The following is a 24,515-nucleotide window of genomic DNA, read 5'->3' as shown; positions in this document are numbered from 1 at the left end:
TCCCACTTGTTAATTTGGTTATTGTGTTCCTGCTAACACAGAGTTTAATTACTACTACATGAACAATTTTAAATGTAATGTTAACAAGTATCTCATAAGTATATTCCATAATACGGAGAAGTGCATTAGTAATTTTGGGAAATTAGGATCAGTGGTTTCAGAAATTTGAGTAATGTTCCATCATGACAGGCATTGATGACTGCGACTAACCATCCTAGAGTTATGCTTTGGCTCCACTTGGACTTTTTCAAAATAGTTATTGAAACATTTGTGGGGGGTTGGGAGATGCCTGGGTGGCTCAGTTAAGCCTCTGCCTTTGGCTCAGGTCATGCTCCCAGGGTCCTGGGATGGAGCTCCACATTGGCTCCCTGCTCAGCAGGGAGTCTGCTTCTCTCTCTGCCTCTCCTCCCTGCTTGTGTTCCTCCTCTCTCTCAAAAATAAATAAAATCTTAAAAACAAAAACATTTTGGGGAAGGTTAACCATATATACAGGTGAGCACGTGAATATACACATATGCCCACAGTTATGCTTGTGTAAGTATAGACTAAATCTGGAGAAATACAAAGGAATTATTAAGAATAGTTGCTTAAGGGACACCTGGGTGGCTCAGTCGGTTAAGCATCTGCCTTCAGCTCAGGTCATGATCCCAGGATCCTGGGATCAGGCTCTGGCTCAGTGTGGAGCCTACTTCTCCCTCTCCCTCTGCCTGCCATTCCCCCCATTTGTGCTCTCTTTCTCTCTCTGTCAAAAAAATAAATAAAATCTTTAAAAAAAAAAAAAAGGTAGTTGCTTCAGGAGTCAGATTGGAGAAACTGGTTTTACACTTGTTTTTTGAAGTTAATGTTTTTATTCCTTTATTTTTATTTTGTGCTAAAATACATTTATTTTGTGCACTTGGGTGGCTCAGTCAGTTAAGTATCTGCCTTCGGCTCAGATCATGATCCCAGGGTCATGCTGCTTGTGCCCTCTCTTTCTCTCTCTCTCTCCCCCAGTCAAATGAATAAATAAATAAAACCTTTAACCAAAAATAAATAAAATAAAATGAAATAAAAAAATTCATGGATGGGACTGGAAGAGATTATGCTGAGTGAATTAAGTCAAGCAGAGAGAGTCAATTATCATATGGTTTCACTTACTTGTGGAGCATAACAAATAGCATGGAGGACAAGGGGAGTTAGAGAGGAGAAGGGAGTTGGGGGAAATTGGAAGGGGAGGTGAACCATGAGAGACTATGGACTCTGAAAAACAATCTGAGGGTTTTGAAGGGGCGGGGGGTGGGAGGTTGGGGGAACCGGGTGGTGGGTATTGGAGAGGGCACATATTGCATGGAGCACTGGCTGTGGTGCAAAACCAATGAATACTGTTAACGCTGAATAGAAATAAAAATTTTTTTTTAAAAAAAGAAGAAACAGAATGGACTAGAGAACTGTCAGAGGAGAATAAGAAGGGGAAAGAATGTTCCCTGTAGAGGATAAAAACAGATTTTTGCTAATGGAAAAAAAAAAACACATATAACGTAAAACAATAGTGACATTTAGTGACATTTAGGGCATTCACAGTGTTCTGCAGCCATCACCACTACCTAGTTCTAGAATATTTTGTCCCCCCAAAAGGAAACCATATACACAATAAGTAATCACTCCCCATTTCCCCTCTCCCCATGTCCTGGCAACCACTAATCTGCCCTGTGGACTTGCCTATTGTAGAAATGTTGTATAAATGGAATCATACAATATGTGTCCTTTCATGTCTGGCTTCTTTCACTTAGCATCATGTTTTCAACATTTATCCATATTATAGCATGTATCAGTACATCATTCTTTTTATGGCTGAGTAATATTCCATATTCCACATTTTATTCATCCATCAGTCGATAGACCTTTGGGGTGTATCTTTTTGCTATTGTGAATAGTGCTACTATGAACAGTCATGTACAAGTTTTTGTTTGAAAAACTGTTTTTACTTCTTTTAGGTATATACTCAGAAGTAGAACTTCTGGCTTATATGGGAATTCTGTGTTGAAATTGTTGGTGAATTAATAGTGCTTTTGAATATCTTTTTTAACAGCATAGATAGATCTAAATAGCTCTACTTCTTTGAACAGCTTCATAATATTTTGTCATATGGATGTCTGTCTCCTGTTGGAAGACATTTAGGTTGTTTTGGGGTTTTTTTTTGTTTACAAATAATAGTGGAGAGAACGCTGTTATACAAAAATTTTCATGTACTTCTCTAATTGGCAAGATAAGGTAGAATTACTGGGTCAAAAATAGGTGTTTTCAAAATTTATATTGGTAAATTGTTCCCAAAAAAGTTGAACCAATTTGTACTCTCTAATAGTACATAAGTGTTCCTGTTTGCTCTCTCTTGGTTACTTTCATTCTTTTTTTTAATTACTTTTATTCTGTATTAAGCTTAGCTAATGAGATCATTGTCCTATGACATTTTGATCATAGTTATTATGTTTATTATGTTATCATGTTTACTATTATGTTTATCTTTTGTCCCTAAATAACAACAATAGCACTTGACATTTTTCTAAGGAATCAGTAATATATGCTAGGCACTTCACATATATTCACTCACTGTTCCTTTTATAGATGGCTCAGAGAGGTTGTGGTTTAGGACATGCAGTTAGTTAGAGGCTAAACTAGGATTTCAAACATAAGTTCGTTACCAATTTTACATGATGCACTCTAGAAATAGTCTTTGCATATGCAGGCATAAATGTTTGTGTGGGGGGGGGTCTTCGCATATGTGTGCATGGAGAAAAAAGTTTTCAGTAGTTGTGAATTTGAAAATAGCGTATTGTTGACCTATGGAGTAGAGCAAAATATGCTCAATAGCCAGTGGTTCTTAAAACATGAGTTGTGGATTAATCGCTTATATCAGAATCACCTTACAATTGCAGATGCCTGGGGTTCATCCTAGACCTATGGATCCTGAATTTCTAGGGGTGGAGCCTGGGAATCTACATTTTAGATAAGTAGCTCAGGTGATTCTTATACCCATTAAAGGCAGTATTCTAAAAATTGTAAATAGTGACATAATTGCAGATTGTGGAATCAACATAGAGGAGTATGACCAGCATTTTATAAAAATGAACTAGAACAATAGTGTATATCAGAATAGCATTAAGGGTATTTTCTGTAATGTTTTTGGTTTTGTTTATATACACATACATATATTTTGTGTCTTGGGTTGCAATAGAAAATGTATTTCATGGTATGCCTATCTCATGGCATGGGTTGTGATAAAAATTTTGAAATTGACTGTATTGAAGCTGAAAATCATTGATTTAAGCCCCCCCTTTTTTTAAACCTCCTTTCCCACTCTACACTTACCCCAGGTAAATAATCCTTCATTAGCCTCAACATGCCCTTCATACTTGAAACTCGAGTCACCTTCTCTCTAGGAAATCTTCCAGAGTAACCCTTTTGCCAAATCACTCATTACTCTTCATGATTCTAGTATTGGTATGTGAAATTTATGTTGGATCATTTTTTTTCTATTACTGGGACATTTTATCAATAGATAAACCTTTTATTCTTAAGATGATCCTCTCTAAGGGTGCCTGGGTGGCTCAGTGGGTTAAGCCTCTGCCTTTGGCTCAGGTCATGATCTCAGGGTCCTGGTATCGAGCCCCGCATCGGGCTCTCTGCTCGGTGGGGAGCCTGCTTCCCCCTCTGCCTGACTCTCTGCCTACTTGTGATCTCTCTCTCTTTCTCTCTCTCAAATAAATAAAAACAAAATCTTAAAAAAAAAAAAAAAAGATGATCCTCTCTAAAGATAGAGATACAGCATAACATACTCAAGTCATGGCCTTAGTTTGCCACAAATGGTGAATCTTAGAAAGTCTCAGTGTTGTTTATACAGTTCCAAAACCCAGATCACTGTGGCAGTAACCATTAAAGGCACTCGTTTGAACTGAGCAGATTCCCTACCTTATCTTTTAATATGGGTGTTTTTGTTTAACATTAAAAAAAAAAAAGTCTACCTCTATTTGTCAGACAAAAATACCCCTTCTAGTCATTGACTGAAATAATGCCTAAAGCTACTGGGACATCATTCTTTGGTGGTGTTCTCCCCCAACCAACATAGGAAGACTTTTAATAGCTATAATCTTAACACAATTTCTAAATTAAGGGTCATCATCATTTCTAGAATTTTGCACCACAGTGAAGAATAATTTGAAAAGAACATATTTTTATGTGATTTTTTTGTTATAGTTAGAACAGTTTAGCACTATACCAGAGAAATGAAAAACTTGAGGTCTCCAGTATATTCAGACTGATACACTAGCTAGAATACTTCAGTGAGGTCTCCATAGCATTCGGACATTATAATTTGATTGCCTAATTTTCCAGTCGTTTTGAGTAAAAATTTAATGATTTAAAATGAATGTGTGTTTCCTTTATCACAACATCATCCTCATAATCTGAGAACAGTAGTATATCAGAGCATGAATTATTATTTTCTGGGTCTTTTGACATACTGGATATTGGATTGATATCCCCTAGTCTGACTATAAGCAGCCACGGGTTTAGGGCCTATGGTGTTTGGGAACCAGTGGCTTGGCAGGAAGAATGTTGTTTTTCTGGGCTACCTGTATAGCTAGGATAGAGATACGAGGTTTGTATCCTGGGAGTCCGGATGGTGATTGACATCTCTGACCTAGGAGGAACCTTGTCACTCTGCTAATAAGTAAGTGGTAACATTAGAATTTGGATCAGGCAATCTAGGGCAAAGACAATATGTCATTCACTTTGGGTTCTTAGGGCCTCATATAATTAACCTGTAATATAAGAGGAAACATAGTAGAGGTTTATTGCATTAATTATTATTGAATTGAACTTATATTAGGATCATATCTTTACATAATCATGCTTAAAGCCCTTCCTAATTCTCTCTATAACTATAAAATCTCTTCCACCATATTAAATCACCAACTTCTTTTTTTAACTTGATTTTTTATTCCAGTATAATTAACGGTGTACAATAGAGTGGTTCAACAGTTCTGTTCATTTCTCAGTGCTCATCAACATAAGCTTACTCTTAGCCCTCTTCACCTGTTTCACCCATGCCCCTCCTCATCTCTCCTCTGACAGCCCTCTGTTCTCCATATTTAAGAGTCTGGTTTCTCGTTTGTCTATCTTCCCTTTTTTTGTTGTTGTTCATTTGTTTTGTTTATTAAATTCCACATATGAGTGAAATTGTATGGTATGTGTCTTTCTCTGACTTACTTCACCTTGCACTGTAACCTCTAGGTCCATCCATGTTGTTGCAAATGGCAAGATTTCATTCTTTTTATGGCTGAGTCATATTCCACTGTAGCAGGTAGGTAGGTAGGTAGATATAGATAGATAGATACCACATGTTCCTTATCCATATATTTATTGATGGACACTTGAGTTGCTTCCATATCTTGACTTTTCTAAGAAATGCTACAATAAATATGCGGTGAATAGATCTTTTTTAATAGTGTTTTCTTTTTCTTTGGGTAAATATCTAGTAGTGGAATTGCTAGATCACATGGTAAGTTTATTGTTAATTTTTTTTGAGCAGTCTCCATACTGTTTTCCACAGTGGCTGCACCAGTTCACATTCCCAGCAACAGGTTTGGAACGAGGATTCCTTTTTCTCCACATTCTTGCCAGCACTTGTTATTTGTTGTCTTTTTTATTTTAACCATTCTGACAGGTGTAAAGTAATATCTCATTGTCATTTTAATCTGCATTTCCCTTGATGATTAGTGATGTTGAGCATCTTTTCATGTGTCTGTTGGCCATCTGTATGTCTTCTTTGGAAAAATGTCTGTTCACATCCTCTGCCCATTTTTAATTGGATTGTTTGGTTTTTTTTGGTGTTAAGTTGCATAAGTTCCTTGTATATTTTGGAAAATAATGCTTTATCAAATATATCACTTACACATATCTTCTCCCATTCAGTAGCTTGCCTTTTTGCTCTGTTGATGGTTTTCTTTGCTGTGCAAAACCTTTTTATTTTGGTGTAGTCTCAATAGCTTAATTTTGCTTTTGTTTCCCTTGCCAGAGATAACCTATCTAGAAAAATGTTTCCATGGCTAATGTCAAAGAAATTACTGCTTATTTATCTTCTGTCGCTCTTCGCTGGCAAGAACGACCCGCAGTCGAGGCTGAGTGGCAAACTTCTTTATTGACAATCTTCTACATATCTTGATTCGGGAACCCCGCACCACAATTGTAGCCCCTTGATATAGTTAACATGAATTACAGGCAACCAATCAATAGATCACACGACGAGTCTATTCACCAATCAGAAGTGCTACCTGTGACCTTATCCCTAAGCATGTGAAGTGCTCGTGAGCATCTACGTGACTCTATTGTTCTATAGAACTTGTGCCTTCCCCATGACTCTTGGTTAATCATATACCTTCCCCATGACTCTTAGAATGGCCTATACGTCATTCAAATGCACCCATATTTCATGGGTTAAACATTTACAGCTGAGCCTCTCAGGCATAGCCGTCTACGTGTTCCACAGTTCTTGCAACATGGCTCTCCACAATCTTCTATGAATGTTATGGCTTAATATCTTCGCATTTAGGTCTTTAATCCATTTCAAGTTTATTTTTGTGTATGATATAAGAAAAAGGTCCAGTTTCATTCTCTTACCTGTAGCTGTCCAGTTTTCCTAACACCATTTGTTGAAGAGACTGTCTTTTCCCCATCGTATATACTTGCCCCTTTTCATAGATTAATTGACCATAAAAGCATGGGTTTATTTCTAGACTGTTTTCTATCCTTGATCTGTGTGTCTACTTTTGTGTCAGTGCTATACTGTTTTTATTACCACAGCTTTGTAGTACATCTTGAAATCTGGGATTGCGATACCTCCCAGCTTTGTTCTTCTTTTTCAAGATTGCTTTGGCTATTTGGGATCTTTTGTAAAATCATCAACTTCTAAGGGAAGACCTGAGAAGGAAGAGTCCAAGAAAAATATTCTGAGTGCCTACGAGGTGCAAAGAATCTAGTTGCCTTGAGACAGTATTTACCAAACCTAGTTGTACATGAGAATCACATGGGGAATGGCATTCCTAAGCAGTATTTCCCTTTATGTATGTAACTAAATCTTCAGAACATGGGATAATCTGTCATTTTATTGCACTTCCCAAGTTATTCCTCAGTACCTGGAATAACTCAAGTTATTCCTGAGTACCCAGCCTAGCTTTTAGGAATTGTTGCAGGGGATTGATAGGAATGGAAGACTCTCTGCTTAGTCAGAGGCAGCTTGAAGTTAGATGGAAAGATACACATGCAAGATGTAAACAGTAATATGTGTATCTTTCCATCTAACTTCAAGCTGCTTCTGACTGTAATGACTGTAATTCATGACAAGAGATTAATGAGGCAATATATGATTAATTGCCAAGAGAATGGTATAGACAGTGAGCATTCTTGTTGGAGCTGAGTGGAGGGAGATGTGTCCCAGATCTACCAGAATAAGAGAGATTTGAACTGCCATGGGGTGGGGTGGGGCAATGGAGCTATTGCTAAGTGACTATGGACAGATGAGTAAGACTGGAAATGGACAGATGAGTAAGACACAAACAATCCCTGCTGTCGCAGAGCTCATAACATGCTGAATGTGGTAGACAGTTAAACAGATACCTATCTAATGTGGTGAGCGTAGTGAGAAACATTCCAGATAGAAAGAATTCAAGTAGAGCCCATATCAGGAAAGTGAGAGAAATATACTGGGTTAGAACAGGGACCAATTCAACTTGAGCCAAAGGTTTATACAGGGGAGTATAAGAAATACTAGCTTCTAGGCTCAAAGGAAGAGAGTGAAAAGGTTTGGGAGCTTGGGGAATCTTACGGAGTAGGAAGCCTTTCTTGCACTTTTGAAATCATATCTGACAGCTGCTACCCTATTCATGGGGCAACCTTGAGGGCAAGGGCACTTGCAACATTCATAGTAAAGAAAATTAAAAAGGGGGAAAAAATGAAATGATTCTGGCAAGATAGGTTGGGACCAAATTGTAAGGTCATGAATTGTTCACTGATGTTTGGTAATATGGACAAGTCACCTAATCTATCTAAATAACATTTTCGTCATCTCTATGAAGGTTTTGGACTCTGTTTCTAATATAGCACAGTGCTTAACAGTATTCTGCAGCCAGGCTTGAATTCTGGCTCCACCGCTTACAAGCTCTGTGACTGAGCAAGTTACTTAACTTAACCGTGCCTCAGATTCCTCATCTGTAAAATGAGGGATGACGTGACCCCATAGTGTGCTGTAGATTAGATTAAATGAGCAACTGTACGGAAAGTTCTTAGAATAGTACTTGGCATATAGAAGTGTTAACTGTATACCTTCCAGTTCTTGAGGTCTTGACTCGTTACCAAGTATCCAGTCTGAACACTAGAACACAGGAATTATTTAAGAAAACTCATGAAAAACCATAATTAAAATCCAGGACCTATGAGCCCCACAACTGTGTTAAAATATGAGCTAAATTTAGAAAGTGTATTCCCCAGAGGACACATTGCACAGGTGTTTCCTTCTGAAACTTGTTTAGAGAGATGGCCTTAGACACTTCATTAAGAATATAAACCTGGAATCTGCTCATTATCTCTTTGGGATGCTAATACTACTTTATAAATGTTGACTGGACTGCTGCCATCTACTGTATTGTTTTTCTGTTGTCTGTGCTGCTGGCAAAGTCTGGCCACTTTTTTGACATGCACTTATTCATAGAACACATTGTGTAATAGAGAGCAATAGAGTTGTAAAACAGTATATGTATGCTTCAGGATCAGAGGCATGAACTCCAAAACACAGCTTGTCTAAGTCATAGCAGTTGCTTACCTGTAGGTCACGTGGTAAGAAGAACCTAAAACCAAGGGTACTGGGCTTCGGTATAAGGAAAAGTCTGTAAAAAATGAGCCAAGACATTTTATCTTGATTTAAAGATTTTCCAATCATTTTTTTTCCTCTTTGGAGCAGAATCCTTAGTAAGCAAAACAGATACAATCAGAGCTACTGTGCTGGGAGAGGTAAAAGTTAAGAGCATGGAGCTGTGCCCACCAGGCTTCTTTCCGCTTATTCCCAGTCCTTCCACATGGAAGTTCACTTTCAAGGAACTCTAGGATTCCTAAACTTACAGTTTAAGAATCAGCGATGCAGTTGATTATAGGTTCATTTTGCCTATAGCATATTACTTACTCTTCCTAGGAAAGTTACATGTTACAGGAAAAAACAAAGTCTCTGGGTCCTGTGCTTTATTTTCTTTATCTTTATTGCTCTCTTTCTCCCCTGGGGATACACTCTACCTCCTAATCATCTTTCTGGAAGCAGATCTCAGCCCTTTGTATACTTCCGTGGATACAGGATTGATCTGGAGGCAAATATGCCTGAAAGCTCTCCACTTGTAGAAAAGAAAAAGAAAAACAAGAACAAAAACTTGATTAAAACCTAGACCTTAGGGTGCCTGGGTGGCTCAGTGGGTTAAAGCCTCTGCCTTCAGCTCAGGTCATGGTCTCAGGGTCCTGGGATCAAACCCAGCATCAGGCTCTCTGCTTAGCGGGGAACTTGCTTCCTCCTCTCTTTCTGCCTGCTTCTCGGACTACTTGTAATCTCTGTCTATCAAATAAATAAATAAAATCTTTGGAAAAAAAAAAAAAAAACCTAGACCTCGAGCTCAGACTGTTTCTTTTTATTCATTAGATTTGTCTGCCTCTGCTCATTCCAAGGTGGTGATCTTCACAGTCAACTCTTTGGGTAGTTCTCAGTCCTACCTGGATGTGGTACAAAGCAATGTGGATATGTTCAGAGCCCTTGTCCCAGCTCTGGGACACTATAGTCAACATGGTGTCCTGCTCGTCGCATCTCAACCAGGTAAAAGGTTTTGTTTTAAATTCATCTGGCAGCCCAGTGCATCAACAGAATTGCCATTTACTGATGAAGGTCCTAAAACTAGATTATAAAGGAACAGCTAGGCTATCCAAATTGCTTTTATACTGAACAATGCAGTATTTCCATCTGTCAAGCAGCCACTTCTTACTGACTGGCATGAACTAGAAGGTTACAACTTAAAATTTTTTATGTAATATCACTATCATTCTAGTCCAGGTTTTTAGCCGTGTCTTCCTCAGTGCAAAAATTGTTGGACAACCAAGAGAAAAATACAGGGGCTTATGTGAAAGATCCTTTGTTAATTCTAAAGTGTCGTAAGATATTAGTGAGCATGCCAGTGTGCGTTGTTAACTTTTCATGTATTATAAATTGTTTTTAGAACTGTTTTCCTTAAAAAAGAAATATTTTCAAATGATTAGGTGGTATTGGACTCAAATTGGTGAACAGAAACAGACTTTCTTAATGTTCCCAGTCTAAGGGTATGCATTTTACATGTTTGCCTGTAGTAATTGGTTGAGGGACACGTCTCTAATTCCTGACATCCTTTCGGCATGGCAGAAAAAAGGGGTTGTTTTTATTCGTAGTGTTGTACTGCGTAGTGGTGTATGTGATTCTTAATTTAAAGAGAAATTTATCTAAAGCTATAAAAGAGAGCTTGATCAATGAGAAACAATGATTATTTTCTGGTTTTCCATCCCAGTTTGTATCTTTCTTACTTAACTAGGAAAATATCTATTTTCCACTTTTAATTTATATTTAACAACAAAGTTATGTAAAATCATGCTGAAGCGTGGTTAATGTTTTTAATATACATTAAAAATATGGCCTGCCTCATAGTGTATTTAGAACCTAGGAAGAATATATAGATGCTCTACTATACTTATTAACATAATAAGTATTTTGTTTATGAACTAGGCTAGAAGTATATTTTTTTTAAATCTTTATGTTTTCACCTTGTGTGCGATATTTAGTGGAAATCATGACATACGTGACTTGGAAACTGAGTGCATTTCCTGTAAATCGAGTGATCGGGATTGGATGTAATCTGGACTCACAGAGATTACAGTATATTATTACAAATGTTTTGAAGGCACAGCCGTCAGGAAAACAAGTATGGGTTATCGGTGAACAGGGAGAAGACAAAGGTAAGAAGGACGCTTGTGTTAGCTATATTGCTAACCTAAGTCATCAGTGGCCATGCTATTCAGACACATCTGGAGATTCTGGAGCAGCGGAGCTCGCTTGGCTTCTGTTTCACATTTCAGGACCTTGTATGTAATGGGCCCGGTATTGTGAAGGGACTCTTCAAGTGTGGCATTCTCATTTATTTACTTTTCCATAAGTTTAACACTAGGCAAGAGCGCTTAGTTTTCTATTTTTCTAATTGAATTTCAGAGTCCAGGATTAATTTGAAAGCTTAATTCTCTAGAGAGCCCCATTTAAATAAACCTTGACACATATACAGAACTCCTTCCTTTCCTCTCCCCTCACTCCACCTGCTTACCTTTCCTAAGTTCAGACCTTCTTCCTAGGGCCGTACCTCCTGTCCCTTTCTCACCTTTTAAACAGAATTTTCACTCTTTGTGTATCCCTATGATCTTTTCCAGTAGCCCACTTGCTCTCTTCCTACCACAAAAAGCATTGAGTTCCCCAGACTGGAAAGCCCCTTTTCCTACCCAAAAAGAATACTTCCCTATCCAACTTGAGTATCTCTTCCTTTCTTCCTTTACTGTTTCCCTCGTGTTTTCAAGTCAAGTTAGTAAGGGGACAGAAGTGCTGTTTGTCCTCATTTTCTATGTAAGTGCCTACTCTTTCCTCACTACTGCCAAAGGTGTTAGTATGATCTGAAGGAGGCACGGGGCACCTGGGCCACTCCATCAGTTAAATGTCCAACTCTTGGTTTCGGCTCAGGGGTGATCTTAGGGTCATGAGATCAAGCCCCAGGCTCCCTGCTTAGTGGGGAATCTGCCTGAGATTCTCTCTCTCCCTTTCCTTCTTCCCCCACTCACTTGCTCTTTCTCAAAATAAGGAAATAAATCTTTTAAAAAATGAGAGAGGCATAGAGCATGGTATCTTCCTTCACCATACTTAAAAGTTATTTTAGAATAGGAATAAGAATATGTACATGATACTTTAGCTAACAGTGAAAGTATAAGAAACTATTTGATTAACTGCCAGAATGGGTATTATAGACTTAGAGTACTTAGCTTCTGAGTGAGCATTTAACATGAGTTGAAATGACTGGAGAAAATTCTGTATAGGCATCATTGAAGTAGATGTTGGAAGAATGAATAGGATTTGAATAGAGAGCAGAGTGGGAAAGATACTCTAGGAATGGGAAATCAGAAGTGGGTAAAGGCACATATTAACAGTAGTTGTATCTGGGTTAAAGGAAACTTTAAAAAATGTGTATTTGTCACTATTTTCTAATTTTGTCATTATGGATATTTAGTATTTATATAATTTTAAAGAAATTTTTAATAAAATATAGCAGTATTTAAATCTGTGTAAATTAGTATTGGCTACCTAGATAATTCAGTGCTAGAGTCAGACTGTCGAAGAAACCTTTACAAAACCTGATTTTGTGATTGAGCAGGATGACTTTTCAGGCTCAGAATGCTCCTTGACACTAGACCCTGATCAACAGGACCCTGGAAATGGGTGGCAAAGAACTTAGAGCAGATGTATTAGAGTAATGCATGCCTAGGGTTGCAAACACACCTGAGACCCCATATTTTACTCACTAGTACTATTTGAGTTCTGGTCCATGTTGATCTCCTGCTTCTCTGATTTCTTGCAGCTCTTACAATTAGTTTACTGTTTCCCCTCTTATCTACCCTGTAAATGATACCAAATTAATAATGATGTTAGCCAGACCTTTACTGTGTGCTTTCCTGTATAAATCCAGTCTTCCTAAATCATATTCCTCTTTTCAAAAGACTTCACTGACTTCCTCTAATGAAAATATGAAGTTCTTTTGCTTGGCATTCAAGAAATCCCAAAATACAGCCCTAATCTTCCTTCCTCATTCTGATTAAGGAGGTAGTAATACTATTTGAGAGCTGGAAGTGACCCAAGGGATCAATTACGTTTTGTTGTAGGGAGTCAGCAATGGATAAAGAGATGGTAAGAGTTATCTGCACCAGAAGAGTGATCTGCACAAGAAACTGTAGTTTTGGGGCGCCTGGGTGGCTCAGTGGTTAAAGCCTCTGCCTTCGGCTCGGGTTGTGATCTCAGGGTCCTGGGATCAAGTCCCGCATCGGGCTCTCTGCTCAGCGGGGAGCCTGCCTTCTCCTCCTCCTGTCTCTCTCTGCCTGCTTCTCTGCCTACTTGTGATCTCTCTGTCAAATAAAAAATAAATAAAATAAATAAAGAAACTGTAGTTTTTAGGGTCAAAGAAGGACTAAAAGGACTAGAAGGACTATAACCCCCACAGTTCTTGTGGGATCTTGTGCCCCCACAGTTTTGCTTCAGCCACAGGGAACTTTGCACTTCTTCCTCTCTCTCCACATACTCGAATCTCATCCTTTTTTTTTTTTTAAGATTTTTATTTATTTATTTGACAGAGAGAGATCACAAGTAGGCAGAGAGGCAGGCAGGGAGAGAGGAGGAAGCAGACTCCCCACTGAGCAGAGAGCCCGATGTGGGACTCGATCCCAGGACCCTGAGATCATGACCTGAGCCGAAGGCAGCGGCTTAACCCACTGAGCCACCCAGGTGCCCTCGAATCTCATCCTTTGAGGTCAAGGTCAAGCCCTCACTTACATTGTGAAGCTTTTCCTGATCACATCACTCCACAGTGACTCCTTCACCCTTTTGAGCTAAAAGCTTTTGTTAACTGTATGGTAATTATCCATATAACCAGGAAATATGATCCTTATTCTTTGTTAAGCTGCTGTTTATTTATTTGAATATTTAGTGTGTTTACCTTCTCTTTAGTGAAAGTGTAAATTATTAAGCTGTTCTCTTTTAGTTGAAAAAGTCATTCATTCATATTGCAAAAAATTAAATGGTACAAAAAGGTATATGCAGTAAAAAATAAGTCTCTCTTCTATGCCAGATTCCCAGTTTTTCCTCCCTAGATTCTGTCACAGTTAACAGGCTCTGTGTAATCTTCTGGCAATGTTCTGTGGGTAGATAAGCACATATATGAAATATTTCCTAGGTAGTCGGTATATACATTATTGACATTTTACTGATACAATGGGGAAATAATTGCATAGTAACATATATAGATTTCACTCATCCTTTTAAACTACTGGATATATCAAAATTTATTTAACCAGTCCCAACAGTAAGTTACAGTTCTTGAATGAATAAAAACATTTCACAGTATGGTTGTATTAATTGTTAGGTTCCCCAGTAATGGATCTGTGATTAAAGGAGCGAGACTGATACAAAGCGTAGGTCAAGCAAAGCTTTATTTCAAGCTGAGCATCAAGAGTCAAACGCAACGTTTGGGGCCGCGCCTCTTACAGAGAGGGCGACCTCTCTCTGCTTCACAGACTAGCTTTTAAGAGCAAAGGCCATGTGGTTGGGCCTGGCCACGCACAGGTGGCCTATGAAATTGTAACACACAGAAAAAGCTGCACAGTCATGTTAGGTCACACATAAGTGACCAATTGAACTACAGTTTACCCTAGTAGATGTTTGAACCCTCTATAACCTTGATCAAAATTGGCACCCAAAAGGTGCCCAAAGGAGAGGGCCTGTTCTCCTTGGTAACTAGGGAGACAGTATGCGCACTGCCCCCCCATTGGATGTCTTCACCTGGCCTGACCCACCCTTGTGTTTGGGCTTTGTTACCTGGGACTGGTTTCCAGACTTGTTTTTAAGTAAGTCCCCCGGGGGAAGGAGGCCAGGGACAATTTAAGTTTTAAACAACAAAGTTATTGTTTAACTGGATGGAAGCTCTCTGGCTAAATAGGTCCTTACATAAATATCCCAAATTGTAGAGAGAAAATAAAGGATAGTGAAATTGATAAACCAGCGTCCAGCACTGTGCTGACTGCCGATGGAGGTATGTACATGTGTGAGAACCCAACCATGTCTCTAGGAGGCTTAGCTCTAACACCGGAAATGACTGTAATGGGAAGGCAACGTTGACTTGCTAAGAGAGAGGGCCACCGGAAGTAGGATAAAAACACAAGGGAAGGATATGGTAATTCTGTCTTGAGCTCTCACATGGGAACTAGAAATAGAAGGATGTAGGTAGATGTGAACTGGGGTCACTTAAATGTAATATTATGTACTATCTGACCTACATAAAAGAATACATATAATGTATAATAGATGTTTTGAAGCATAATAGTACAAACATTCATGAATCTACAGTCAGTTAAGAGCATTACCGATAGCACTGAAACTACTGATGCTCTCCCCAACCCACCTCCCTGTGTCCCATCTAGACCCCACCATCAGATCGCTTTTTATCCTGTCTAGTACTTTGTTTCAGAGATAGTTATATTCACAATAGGTATAACTTACCTTGGCCCTGAAGCCAGAAATGGACAGAGGCTCCCTCTGCTGGTTACATCCTTAAACATCAACTGGTTATATTTTTGCATAAGTGCCGTCAGTGCAGTAATAGCAATTATAATAACTTTTCATTGAGAGCCTACTCTGTGTTTTAAATGTGTTGCATATCTCACTTAAAATGTGTAAACACCCTCTGAAGGAGATGGTGGTTTTCCAAATTAACAGATGGGGAAGCTTAAGACTATCAGGTTAAGTGATTTGCCCAAGATTACATATCTAGGAAGATTTAAATCCTGCTCTGACTCCAAAGCTGTGCTTTCTCTTGCTTTGACTTAATGAGACAGTTCATTGAAAGCATTTAGTACAGTGTCTAACACAGCTTTAATATCCAGTAAATAGTAGTTTCTATTACAGCAATCAGTAAGGCAGCGATGAATAGAAAATTAGCGAAAGGACATGTAAAACTACACTTTGACGTAAAGCAACATTAGGATTTGGAAACTGTACTAAGAATAGCAGGTGTGCAAATAAAATTAATTCTCGTCAAGTATTTCAGAGACAAATGACAGCTACAACCTGGGGGAGGAATACTGACGTACAAGACCCTTTAAGATTAGTTTCCTGCTTCCCTCCCCTCGCCAGCTTCCTCTTCTGCTATCCTGCCAGGCATTCTGTGCTAGTCATGTGGTCAGCCTGCAGTTTCCTGAATGATTCATGTCTCTCAGGCCTCCTTGCTTTTGCACCTGATTCTTCCTTTCCCTGAACGTTCATTCACTTGGCTAACTCCTGCTTACCCTTCAAGACTGGGCTTGAGTACCATGTCTCCCAGAAAGCCTTTCCTAATTCTCCAGGTCAAGGGAATTCATGCCTCTAACATAACCATTATCACACTGTGTTAGAGTTGCATATTTACCTATGTGTTTACCCCACCAAACTGCAAGCTCCTTGACTTTGGATTGGCTTCAGTAAATGTGTTTTGAAATGATGCTGATACTATCTTGTGAGCAAAGGTCATTTATATTATGCCCCCACCCAATTAGATAGCAGAACATATGCTTTGGAGCTGCTGTTTTCAGCTCTGATATTAATATTCTATGTAAACTGCAGGTAACTCCTTCAAACCATGGTTTAGAAATCTAATGGTTGGATGTCAGAACAGACTGTTAGGTCATCTGCATTGGGCATCAGTCTTACGCAAGGGAAAGTATATACAATGGAAAAGACTTTCACCATGGTCACTGTTCATTAAAATTTGGGGCCCAAGGATTGCTTTCCTGAGGATTGGGGCCAAAAAGATTAGGATTGATTAGTTACAGTATTTGAAAGGACTCCCTAAAATAGGTTGGACATATATTTAGGAATTTTGAAGGGTTGGGCAGTAAATGAACAAAAAAATAAGTCCATCTAAACCTAATTGAAAATTCTAATGACATTCTCACAAGAAAAGTTGAACATAGTGAAGCTTTCTCCCTCTCTCCATTCTTTCCCCACGGCTCTTCGAAGTCAGGACTCAGAGAAGAAAGAATGAGTGTGATACACACACACACACACACAAATAATAATTTAATATATAATTTAAGTAATTTAATATATAACACAATATATAATAATATAATAACATAATTTAAAATAATTTAATGATTATTATATATGTGCACACACATTAATAATTTATTCATATTTTTTGTGCCCTGAGTATTCTCATTCCTCCCTTGCCCCTTTTTATTCACTCTTCCAAGGTCAATAAATGCTGTATTTCATTTAGCAGACATTTCCCCCAATTTTCTACTGTGAATTTACCAGTAATGTACAGAAAAATTTTTAAAAGATTTTATTTATTCATTTGAGAGAAAGAGAGAACAGAGAGAGCACAAGCAGGGGAGAGGCAGAAGAGGGAGAAGCAGACTCCTTGCCAAGCTCAGAGCTTGACATAGGGCTCGATCCCAGGATCTGAAGATCATGACCTGAGGCAAAGGCAGATGCCCAACCATCTGAGCCACCCAGGGTCCCCCAATGTACAGAAATGTTTTATTTTTTATTATTTTTTTATTTTTTTAAAGATTTTATTTATTTATTTGACAGACAGAGATCACAAGTAGGCAGAGAAGCAGGCAGAGAGAGAGGAGGAAGCAGGCTCCCTGCTGAGCAGAGAACCTGATGCGGGGCTCCATCCCAGGACCCTGGGATCATGACCTGAGCTGAAGGCAGAGGCTTTAACCCACTGAGCCACCCAGGCGCCCCTGTACAGAAATTTTTTAGAAAAAATTAATATATAACCATTCTGTCCATGTAAAATATTTTTTAATCTCTTAATCTATTCACATATATTTGTATTGCTCATATAACAATTTTTTTATTTGAGATCAAAGCTTTTAAAGATTTATTTATTTGAGAGAGAGAGAGAAAGAGCATGCCAGTGGGGGGAGGGGCAGAGAGAGAGGGAGAAGAGAAATGTAGGGGTGCCTGTGTGACTTAGTTAAGTGACCAACCCTTGATTTTGGCTCAGGTCATGATCTCAGGGTCATGGCTCTGGACTCAGCAGGGAATCTGCTTGAAATTGTCTTCCTCCCTCTCCCTCTGTGCCTGCCCCTGTGCACTCTCACTCGCTCACTTGCACTCTTGCTCTCTCTCTCTCTAATAAATAAATCTTTTTTAAAAGACTTATACCTTAAAAACGGCCTTAAATATCCAAATGTATTTTTGTTTTGCCTACCCCAATACACATCTGTATTAAAGAATGCCTTCACACAGGTGAGAAATAGATGAACATTAGAAAGGTTTCAAAATGTTTCTGGCAATTTCTATTTAATATTAGAATGTGGTGTAAATATCCAGTTCACACATAGAGCTTGAATTTTTGATTTTTTGATTTTTTGATTTTTTTTTTTTTTGTAAATGATGTACTGGGGCGAAATGGTAACCCAAAAGATCCTCTTAGCAAACAGGACTCTGCCTCTCTAACAGCTGTGCAAATCTAGCCAAAATGGTGACCAAATTATACCTCACCTGATGAAAGAACGTAATCTCAGCAAATGCCAAGTGTTTGCTGCTGAGGAAGGAAGGCTTTCAACTTGGACAGCAAGACGGCTCTTATAGAACTAGTGTTGATGAGAGAGCACAGGGAAGGAGGCTGCAGATAGGCTCTGGGGATCATGTTTTGGGGGTGAGTGTAGCTCCCAGGCAGTTGGCACAGCATACCCAATGCTGTTTCTAGAAAGGGGAGAAAGTGTTTAAAGTTTCATACAGATACCCTTGACTGCAGGTGATCATTTATCACATGCAAATCCTAAGGAAGTTGTTGCCAACATATAATTAATTTTTCCTTTAATTTTTAGTGCCCACATGGGGTGGCCAAGAAGAAGTAATGAGTCCTAACTCTCGGGTGCAGTTGTCCAACAGGTAACACTGAGTGTCGATTTGCATGTACCCAGTTGAAAATCATGTACTTCGTGGTACCATAGCAACTGTTTACACAGCACGCCCTTACCAGGCTTCTGCAAACAAAACTAGCTAGTATGGACAAGATCAGAGTGTAAGAGGTCAGTTTTAGTCTTTGATTTCTTATCTGAAAGATCTAGGAGGGCCTTGCAAACTTTATTTCAGATACGCAGTGGATGCGTAAAGGGGAGAACAGGTTTCTTATTTGTAGTTCTTGACTTCCTGCTCTGAGAGGTCAACATCTGAGGATATTGACAATTTTCTAAATGTAGAGAGAATTTATCCGTATCACTTAAAATTAATACAGGGGTGCCTGGGGTGCTCAGTTGGTTGAGTGTCTGACTCTTGGTTTTGGCTCAGGTCGTGATCTCAGGGTCATGAGATTGAGCCCCATGTTAGGCTCCCTGCTGGAGATCCTCTCTCTTCCTCTCCCTCTGCCCCTGCCCCACATGCATACTGTCTCTAAAATAAATACATCTTAAAAAATAATAATGTACTTATTGATCATGCATAAATACATTTGGAAACTAATATAATATGAATGGATAAGCTATATAAGTTCAAGCAAAAATAAAGTATACTGCACAGATCCTGTGTCTGTTGCCTGTGGTCACACACCTTCCAAGGCCCATACCCTACAGTTTGTACTCTGTGCACTGTGTGTTTTCAGGCCATCTGTTGTCTCACCATCACATAATAACATATGTTTCTGCAATTTGGTGGAGACTTTTAGCTTTATAAACCTTCAGTTTAAGACTCTTAGCCTATAAAAACTGGAAAGAATATTCTCTTATTGGGGGCGCTTGGGTGGCTCAGTTGTTAAGCATCTACCTTCGGCTCAGTTCATGATACCAGGGTCCTGGGAATGAGCCCCACATCGGGCTCCCTGCTTGGCAGGAAGCCTGCTTCTTCCTCTCCCACTCCCCCTGCTGTGTTCCTGCTCTCGCTGTCTCTATTAAATAAATAAATAAATAAATAAATAAATAAATGAAATCTTAAAAAAAAAAATTCTTACTGAGAAGTGTTGTATAATCCATTCTAATCTGATTCTCTACATAATCCTGCATTTATAAGGAAGAAACTATAAAAGGAAGAAATTCAAACATGTTTATTTAATTTATATCATTTTTATTATTTACAAAGAGAATGTATGCTGTTATAAAACTTCATATTCCGCAGATATCTATAAAGTATAAAGTGAAAAATGGGGTAATCCCACTCTCCAGAGACCACTACTATTAACAGCTTAGTATCCATATATCCAAACATTTTTCCCATGCTTATGCAAACATTATCATTACTATTTTTGTTATTTGCACAATAGATGTATGCTATTCGTATTACCTGCAACTTTGTTTCCTTAATAATAAATCTTGGACATTTTCCCATGTGGTACATACAAATCTACCTTATTTCTCTCTGGAGCGATACAGTACAACATTTGGATAGTGATTTACTGAAGCAGTCCTCTTTTGAGGAGTTGTTTCCAGAATATTTGCTGTCTCACACAAGGCGAACATATGTATATATTTGCATACTTGAGCATATTGCAGTGGAATAAAATCCCTGAGGAGGAATTTCTAGATCAGATGTTGCTAAATCTTTTTCCTAAAAGATGATATCACTTTCCACTCTCAACAGCGGTTATGGGCAGGCCTGGTTCTCTGTAGCTTCTCCAGAAATAGTTATCAGTCTCTTTAAATTTGCTGATTTTGATAGGCAAGACTGGTGTATTGTTTTAACTCACATTTAAATATTAGGGGAGGTGAGCTTCTTTTACGTTATTAAGCCATGTGTATTTTCTCTGTGAACTACCTGCCTGACATTTTAAGAAAAACTTTGCCAGTAGATTATCTGTAGGCTTCCCTAACAATTGCTATATAACACTTACTTCCAAATCCAAAAATATCTAATTAATACCTTAAACAGTGTAAAACAAAATGTGCATACTTTGTGAATTTTCTGAGATTTATTATTATTTATTTTTTTAAATTTTGAGATAATGTTTTATTATCATCTGTTAACTCATTAACCATTGCTGGACGAACTCTTAGAAAAAAATACAATGTAAAATGGAGGAATGGAAAATTAACAGGCAGTTCTCAGAATCAGGTATAAAAAATCCAGAGATCACACTGGTCATCATTAAATCAAGAGCAAGCAAGACAAGTTACTATTTCCATCTGTAAGTAATTGTTGGCATTGATTCAATGAGACTAGCATTCTCATACAAGATAGTGAGGATGTAAATAAGTAACACTTCTTTCGAGAGTATTTTGAAAAGTAGCTATCAGTGTTTTCAGTGGGCACCTGGGTGGCTCAGTTAGTTGAGTAATCCGACTCTTGATTTTGGCTAAGGTCATGATCTCAGGGTCACAGGATCAAGTCCTGTATCAGCTCTGCTCTTAGCCAGAATTTGCTTGGATTTCTCTCTCTCCCTCTGCCCCTCCTCCTGCTTGCATACTCCCTCCTGTCCTCTCTTCATTCTCAACTCAGTAAATTAAAAAAGAAAAGAAAGACAAAAATACATAAATATCCTTATTTCTACCACCTAGAGATTATCCTTTTTTATTATTATTATTATTTGACAGAGAGATCACAAGTAGGCAGAGAGGCAGGCAGAGAGAGAGGAAGAAGCAGGCTCCCTCCTGAGCAGAGAGCCCAATGTGGGGCTCAATCCCAGGACCCCGGGATCATGACCTGAGCCGAAGGCAGAGGCTTAACCCACTGAGCCACCCAGGCACCCCCACCTAGAGATTATCAAGCAATAATCTGATGAGCATCTTTCCAAATTTATTCTGTGCTAATGTATATATACACAGAAAGGACTTATATATAACTATAATTATTTGCTGATAGTATATCATTAACATATTACCATGTTTATAAACAGAATTAGACTTTTAATTTCAGCGTAACAGTATTCATTGTATTAAGGAGGGCATGTATTGCATGGAGCACTGGGTGTGGTGCAAAAACAATACTGTTACGCAGATTTATTATTTTTTCTAAATTTATTTTTATTTTTATTTTTTTTTTTGTAATCTAGAGCCATGGAACTGTTACGGGTAAAAGGTCAAAGATCCTGGTCTGTTGGACTATCAGTGGCTGACCTGGTTGACAGTATTGTAAACAATAAAAAGAAGATACATTCTGTATCAATTTTAGCAAAGGTAATTGCTGTTTTCATACTTTCATCATGTTTTTTAACTTTTAAATTATTCATATAAATCCAGAAAAAGTGCTGCTTCGACTGTACCTCAGGTGTCTTCAGTATTTACTGGTTTCGAGAGTAACACATGGGAGGAGACAGTTCGGGCGAAGCCCTGTCCTGCTTGGTTCTGGGAAGCCTGGACTTCTTCCAGGTTGCCCCGCTACGCCCCCCGCCCCATGTAATTTTGGGGAAGTCTCAAGAAACATTTGTGTATTCCATTAAGCTCTGGTTGTCATTTACCACCTCAGCCAGTCCCATCACCCCAGACTGACATGCCAGCTCGTCCCAGCTGCGCATCCAGGTGCCTCTCCAGCTCACTCTGTCCTTCCCTGCTTTATCCCAAGTCTAGAGTCCCTAAAGCACAGCTAAGACAAGGCACACATGCTTAAGTCATTTTCATGAAAACTTTGGAATATCAGAAGGGAAATAAAACACAGAAAGTGGGGGGCGCCTGGGTGGCTCAGTGTGTTAAGCCTCCACCTTCACCTCAGGTCGTGAGCTCAAGTCGTGAGCTCAGGGTCCTGGGATCGAGCCCCACATCAGGCTCTCTGCTCAGTGGGGAGCCTGCTTCCCTTCCTCTCTCTCTGCCTACTTGTGATCTCTGTCTGCCAAATAAATAAATAAAATATTAAAAAAAAAAAAAAAACAGAAAGAAAAACTCAAAACAGGTTACTGTATGTGACTAGACCCCTCCACTGGGAGCTCACTCTCACCAGCTTTTCTCAGCCCCCATCTGCTCACTGTGTAGCAGCAGGCCAGCTCGCCTCCCCACCAAGTGGCTGTCCCTAACCACATGCCTCCTATCACACGCATTTTCCAAAACAGTCACAGGTTTGGAAATTAAATGAAGACCATTTTTTTTTTAAGTTCATCTCTTACCTGTTTATAACTAGAAAAGCAAGGAAGCATACATATTTATGATACTAATTTTTTGCGGTGATTTAGTTCTCTTGTAATCCCTATTTTGTTTTTTTTTCATTTCAGGGATATTATGACATAAATAGTGAAGTGTTTTTAAGTTTGCCTTGCATCATTGGAAGCAGTGGGGTATCTGAAGTCATCCAAAGCACAGTGAAGGAAGATGTGGTGACTGAGAAACTCCAAAGCAGTGCGTCATCAATCCATGGTCTCCAGCAACAGTTAAAACTTTGATTCTAAAGTTCAGTTACCAGAAAGGAAAGGTCATTTAATTTTGCCAACATACATAGGGTTGAGAATTTCTGTATCTTACTACTTACCCTTACAAACTGCTTGGTTAAGGTAGATGGTTTCTGATTAGCTTTGTAATTTGAATCCTTAGGAAGTTAAGATAGGGAGGGGGAAGAGATCTAATTTTCTTTGTTGCTCTTGAGCTCTCTAAAACTGTTCTTCCAACCTCCAGCAGAAGTAGACATTCATCAACAATATGCATCATTTAAATTTATGGATCCTCAACTAAAAGCACATTTAGCACTTTGGGAGTATTTTGAAAGTACTATGTTTTTTAAAAGAAAAAGTGACTCCTTGACTATTAAACATGATAAGCTGAAGGCCCAATATTGATTTACAGAATCTGTGCTAGGTGTACTTTCAAAAGATCCCCAGCCTAAGGTACTGTTTCTTCTTTAAAATATAACTGAGAAAAATGAGAAAGCATTTTGTTTTCCCTCTTCAAATCAATTAGCTACCAAAAATTTAAAAAAACAAATTTTATGTGCACTTTCAAGTAGTGAAAGTGAAATTTTTTAATAGTTGAAGAAAAAGTGTAGTTAAATTTCCAGTGAGACTGTCCTTTCTGAAACTTTTTATAACCCCTTCTTGGGCTATATCGTAGATCTCCAGCACCTCAAAAGCCCATTACACTAGTAGTACCATAGAGAAAGGTATATTTTTAGTGGAAATAGGTTATGAAAAATAGCCAAGCTATTTACTTTAGAGCTAAAACAGGAGGATTTCATAAAAACTATTAGTCTTAAAACTTATAAAAGACTTATAAAAACTATAAGTCTTGGATGCATTGGCTGTTCTGAACAAACCCTCTAGCCACTCCTGAAGGAGTGATTGAGCATATATATGCCTTATGCGTCAATAACAGTACATTGTGTGTGAAAGACAGTGTATTGTTACAGATGTGACACAACTAGTAATAATACCCAACACTGACACTGCTGTTTCAGGCAGGGGGATGAGCACTTTATTATCTTATTGAATCTTGAAAATCATCTGCTGTGGTAGGTTCTATCATTTTATAGAGGAGAAGATTGAGGGTTAGTACCCAGGTGTCACATCCCAGGGGCACTTGGCCACACCACCTCTTCTTTTTCTAAGCAGTAGAAGGAAGAAAAAGCCTGACAGCCAAAACAGTGAGCACAAGTCCTTAAAGCTAGGGTTCTGTACGCTATAGAAGGATTACTTCTATTCTCATGTAGGGGCCGACTTTCTTTATTATCCCAATATAGTTTTTGAAAGATGGATTCCCTGACTTTGCAGACTTGCCCTCAGCAAATA

General features: G+C 38.6%; 1 protein-coding gene across 5 annotated transcripts in view; it reads left to right on the top strand.

The window, feature by feature from the left end:
- The window catches only part of UEVLD (UEV and lactate/malate dehyrogenase domains), a 54,582-nt gene extending 30,774 nt beyond the window's left edge, over window positions 1–23,808 (top strand). For 4 of the 5 annotated variants that reach the window (XM_032359224.1, XM_032359226.1, XM_032359227.1 and 1 more), the window contains 5 exons: window positions 9,710–9,880; window positions 10,870–11,043; window positions 18,712–18,775; window positions 21,864–21,987; window positions 23,013–23,808. In XM_032359224.1, the coding sequence (XP_032215115.1) occupies window positions 9,710–9,880; window positions 10,870–11,043; window positions 18,712–18,775; window positions 21,864–21,987; window positions 23,013–23,180 (701 nt within the window). In that variant the 3' untranslated portion in view covers window positions 23,181–23,808. Of the gene's footprint in view, window positions 1–9,709; window positions 9,881–10,869; window positions 11,044–18,711; window positions 18,776–21,863; window positions 21,988–23,012 lie in introns of those variants that run through there. The other variant, XM_032359228.1, reaches the window with a different exon arrangement.
- The last annotated feature ends 707 nt before the right edge of the window (window positions 23,809–24,515 follow it).

This window comes from Mustela erminea, chromosome 9 (assembly GCF_009829155.1).
Source record: "Mustela erminea isolate mMusErm1 chromosome 9, mMusErm1.Pri, whole genome shotgun sequence".
In the NCBI taxonomy this organism is placed as follows: Eukaryota; Metazoa; Chordata; class Mammalia; order Carnivora; family Mustelidae; genus Mustela; species Mustela erminea.
The sequence above is the reverse complement of the archived record's forward strand: the minus strand, read 5'-3'. Positions and strand labels throughout refer to the sequence as shown.